The sequence below is a fragment of the Chenopodium quinoa genome, unplaced genomic scaffold, assembly GCF_001683475.1.
Source record: "Chenopodium quinoa cultivar QQ74 unplaced genomic scaffold, ASM168347v1, whole genome shotgun sequence".
NCBI classification, from domain to species: Eukaryota; Viridiplantae; Streptophyta; class Magnoliopsida; order Caryophyllales; family Amaranthaceae; genus Chenopodium; species Chenopodium quinoa.
Window position 1 is genome coordinate 5,125,696 of NW_018743327.1, and position 5,429 is coordinate 5,131,124.

At 37.2% G+C, this 5,429-nt stretch overlaps 1 protein-coding gene across 1 annotated transcript; it reads left to right on the top strand.

Moving 5' to 3' along the window:
- The first annotated feature begins 1,181 nt into the window (after positions 1–1,181).
- Positions 1,182–3,545, top strand: LOC110737432 (pentatricopeptide repeat-containing protein At4g19191, mitochondrial-like). Its single transcript, XM_021917795.1, has one exon. The coding sequence runs from the start codon at positions 1,237–1,239 to the stop codon at positions 3,217–3,219; it is 1,983 nt and encodes a 660-aa protein (XP_021773487.1). The 5' UTR covers positions 1,182–1,236; the 3' UTR covers positions 3,220–3,545.
- Positions 3,546–5,429: the final 1,884 nt, after the last annotated feature.

Genomic DNA, 5,429 nt, shown 5'->3' on the forward strand with positions numbered 1-5,429 from the left:
ATTATTGTAAACCGGGGGCATGCAAAAGTTTTTGTTTTTAAAATGCATCACTTTTTATATACAGTATAAAATTTTTAATTCAGATACTTTACCTTTATTTTTAGTTAATAAATTCACTCTTTCTCTCATCAAAAAATTATCATAAATTCGAAATTCCTACCTTGATACACTTTTTTTTTTTTAACAAAAAGCCCAAGGCAGTGTTTCTCATATTGATTAAAATTATTTTATATGATAGGGAAATTATCAATGGTACACCCAATGTTTGAGCTTTTATCAATGGTACACCTACTTAACTTTTGTTTATCAGCGGTACATCCAAGATTTCAAACACTCATCTACAGTAACCCTAACGTTAATAAAACGTTAATTAAACGTTAATTTTGGCTTTTTCGGTTTTTTTAACTTGAAAAACTCCGTTCTTTTTTTCCCTCTTCACTTTCCCTCTTTTATTTAAACTAACCCACCCACCCCTTCTAATTGTATATACTGTTTCCCTTCCTCATTTTTTTCCCTCTTCACTTTTTTCCTTCTTCACTCGAATTTCCCTCTTAACTTCTTTTTTTTTTTTTGTTATTTTTTTTTCTTGAATCTTAATGGCTTCTTCTGGCAAGGGGTCTTCTAGCAACATGAATGATAGGGGTTTGTGGTTCAAATAAGTTAATCAGTTAATTGCAATTGTAACCATATTTCAACCATTTAGACAAAAGTTCATATACTACCAAAAACCAAACAATTTTAAGCGAAATTCAAAAATTTAAAGGCTCATATCAACACTTACCTTTAACAGTCAACAATGAAGTGCAGAGTTCCCAGGAATTTTGTTCCAAACGAGAGTCAATTTAGGCACCTCACATAAGCATAAACAGAGGAGAGACTGAGAAGGAAGAAGAAGACGAACGATCTTCTGAATTAGGGTGTTTTTAATTTAGGTAGTTGGAGTTTGGAGGGATAGATTTAATGTAGGTGGGGTAGGGGGTAATTTAGTAATTTAATTCTATTTTGATAAAACTAACCTAAAACTAACGTTTGATTCACGTTAGGGTTACTGTAGATGAGTGTGGGTAACATTGGATGTACCAATGATAAACTAAAGTTAAGTAGGTGTACCATTGATAAATGCCCGAACTTTGGGTGTACCATTAATAATTTCCCTATATGATATGTATTTATGGTTATCATTCAGCTCGGCTAATTGCCCATATACCTTCTATATGCCAACAAAAATAATGACAAATGGTAAGACCTTCAATGACCCCATTGCTCAACCAATTTTCAAAGTATCCAACCGTTGGAAATTGGAACTCCCAGATCAGAGAAGCTGTCAACAATGGCTACTCTCACAAAGCCCTTTTACTCTTTCGCCAATTGAAACAAACTGATTCATCCCCAGATAATCTGACCTTTCCCTTTGTTGCTAAAGCTTGTGCAAAGATTTCAGACCTTAAACTATCTCAATCAATTCATGCCCATGTTTTCAAATCACCCTTTTGGTCGGATATTTTTGTTGGTACTGCAGTTATCAATATGTATGTTAAATGTAACGAATTGGATTTTGCACACAAGGTGTTCGAGAAAATGCCTAAAAGAGATGTGACTTTGTGGAATGCAATGCTTCTGGGTTTTGCTCAGTTGGGTTCTGTGGATAGATTTTTAGTACTTTTTAGGGAAATGAGACTGCTGGGGTTTGTCCCTGATTTTATCACTATCATAGGATTGACACAATCTGTTGTTGAGTTGAAGGATGTTAATCTGGTTAAAGGTGTTCATGCATTCGGAATTCGTGTTGGGATGTTGAATGATGTTTCTTTGGTTAATACTTTGATTTCTTGTTATAGTAAATGTGGGGACTTGGTTTCTGCTGAGGGCATGTTTGATGGAATATACTCTGAATCGAGGACAATTGTTTCGTGGAATTCTCTGATTGCTGGACATGCTTTAGTCGGGAATTATTATAATACATTACATTTATACCGGTGCATGTCTAATGATGGACATAAACCTGATATAAGCACATTTCTAAGTCTTTTATCTTCGTGTGTGCTGCCTGATGGTTTATCTCACGGCAAGCTAATTCATTCCCACGTGATTCAGTTTGGTTGCGAGTATGATGTTGCTGTGGCCAACACATTACTAACAATGTACTCGAAGTGTGGAGATATTGATTCAGCATGGCACTTGTTTCAGTTTATGACATATAAAACATGTATCTCCTGGACCGCAATGATAAGTTGTTATGCAGTGACAGGATGTTTAGACAAGGCATATTCCTTGTTTTTGGATATGGAAAGGGCAGGTGAAAAACCTGATGTTGTCACTCTTCTATCTTTGCTGTCAAGCTGCGGTCAAACAGGTTCGCTTGAACTTGGCAAATGGCTTGATGATTATGCCTGTTCTAACGGGCTTAGAGGTAATGTTATGGTGTGTAACTCAGTTGTTGACATGTATGCTAAATGTGGACATGTCGATAAAGCTAAAGAAGTATTTTACTCAATTCCTTCAAAAACAGTTGTCTCTTGGACCACAATGATCTCTGGGCTTGCATTAAATGGAGAATTTATAGAGGCTTTGGAGCTTTTCTACAAAATGGTTGAGCTAGGTTTGAAACCAAACCACATAACATTTCTTGCCATTCTACAAGCCTGCATTCACGCAGGTTTCCTGGATAAAGGAATGGAGTATTTTGATCTGATGACCAGAGTATATAATTTAAATCCTGGGTTGGAGCATTACTCCTGCATGATTGACCTTCTTGGGCGCAAGGGAAAGTTCAAAGAAGCATTAGAGTTCATCAAAAGCATGCCCTATGACCCTGACGCTGCCATATGGGGTGCATTGATCAATGGCTGTAAAATACACAAAAATGTTGAGATTGGTGAGCATGTTGCTTATCATCTATGTCGACTGGAGCCTCAAGCTGCTGTTTCCTATGTGGAAATGGCAAATATGTATGCTTCAGCAGGAAAATGGGATGGTGTATCTAAAGTTAGAGAACTAATGAAATGCAACAAAGTGAAGAAATTTCCTGGGCAAAGCCTTATCCAAGTTGGTGGAAAGAATCACATATTTGGTGTGGAAGAAAGATGTCATCCAGAAGGTTCACTAATATATGAAGTCCTAGACGTATTGGCCTTCCAGATGAAAAAACATGAAACTTCTTACCTTTATGAAGACCTTCCTGAACATGAAATATATCTGCAAGATTTTTTGGTAGCTTGATTGTTCGATAAGTATCAGTGCTCTGATGGTACAAGTTTAAGTGCCTGAAGAAACAATTGATTGAAAGTTTTTTGGGAAAGCCGTGGCATGGTGTAACCAGTGCTTTCACAGTTGGAAGCTTGTCTATAGCTATGCTTTCATTGAGCATCTCACACTTTGTTGTGTGTTTTAATTTGGAGCTTTAGCCACTTAGCTACCATGTCGGAGATTTGCTGTTACTATACTCTTCTGCTTCTCTGTAAATGCAGGATGTCTGAAAATATATGTACAAACCAAACAGAAAATTGAATTTTGGTAGTACATAAATTGCTTCCGTTTTTATTGAAGCAAGTCTTTTCGATGATCCTTCTTAGTAAGAAGTGGCCACTTCTTTGAGGGTGATGCAATCTTCAGTTCTGTGTCCAAGGTCATGGTGGAAGTCGCATCACCTAGACTAATCCTTTCCTTTTGTTAGCGTACTTTTGTGCAACCACTAGACTAACTATTGCTTCAAGATTGTGATTGAAGGGCATTGATGATTTCATCAATATCAATGTTACCCATATTATTGAATGTACGGGGTGATAATCAGCACCTTCTCCAAATTCTTTCACATTATGAACATTTTGTAACTGATTTGGATGGTTATGTGTGTTAGGCTACCTACAAGTATGTTGCGGAGTGTAACTGTATAAGACATCACGGCATTGTATTTGTGATCACATCACAGCATCACGGCCTTATTAAGTTAGTGATAGGCACCTACCATATCTCTGCTTCTAGTGGTTGTCGCGCTCATATGGGTAGTATTTTCATCATATAGACTTGGTGGTTGGTGCTACTAGTATATTGAATTTTCATGGCACCCAAGTGATGTCCATAATCTTTTTAGGCTTTAGTCTTTACTGGAATTGGTGCTATGGGGCGTTTCTTCAACATATTCAATACGTAGGCATTCTAAACCTTCAACATGGACAACTTTGGAGCAACAATATTTGACTCGACCACTTCAGTGTTCTTTTGTGGCTCAAAATCGTCTTCTGCTTTGTCTTCAAGTCGTAGTGTCATGGACGTTGTAAATTTCGTGGTCTATGTCTCCTTGCCTGCATTTCTAGACTAGCCATGTAGAAGCTTCCTATCTGGTTGCGCCTTGGACTCGAGCACTCTTCGCTGAAATTAACTCCTTTTAAAGGCTTTTAATGAAAATCCGCAGCAAGCATCAACTTGGCATTGGTTTTCCTTATAGGATGCCCAACTCCTGCTAAGCCTTCTAATAGGACACGTTTTGAACTACTCAATGGTCATGTCATCAGAATTGGATGTAACCATGGATACTGAAAAAGGTCGATTAACACCATTTTGGGTACCAAATTGTCATGCCAAATGTGTCTTGACATCACTTGGACAAGACGACGTTAAAAAGATGATGATGAGAGTTTAGAACGCAAGCATGTAAATGCGAGAGTAGAGATGAAGAAATGGTGACAAAAAAACATATAAGGGAGGATGACAAAAATAGTTGCGAGTTAAACGATGCTTGCTTTATCCTATAACTTGAAAAATAGTTACGACTTAAACGATGTGTGCTTTATCCTATTTTTCAAGTTATAGGATAAAGCAAGCAGGAGTTGTATTGCAGTTAGTGCTGTAGATCTGCAACAATATTCAACAATGTTTACCGCCATCAAACCACAAACGATATCAGCTGGGTCACGACATAGTATTTAAAGTTTGACCATAACGCTTGGTTCTCCAATTCAATGCATCAGGGTTAGACATCCTCTTCTCACAAGCTAGATCATCTCCCTCGATTCCAGTTTATTAGAATATGCAAAGATAGCCTCAACTGAGCAAGAGTAGAATAATAGCACACTTTGGAGCCACATATCAGCCTCCCAATGATTTGAATCCAACTTGTGCAAATCAGATCAGCACCTAAAACTGATTCTGTTTCATGCATTTCAGATTTCAGACATAATGACTATGTGCTTGTTAGTTGTGATGAGTCTGATGAGTAAAGTTAGCAATTAAATCAATCAAAAATGCAAATTTAACATTTTCTAGATCTACAGCACTAACTGCAATACAACTCCTGCTTGCTTTATCCTATAACTTGAAAAATAGGTGCTTCTAGATAATTACGCATCACAAAAAGAACGTTTTCAAATACAATAGACTTAATTGAGGAGCCTCTGACCAATTGACTGTCTGCTACCTATAACCACAGTATA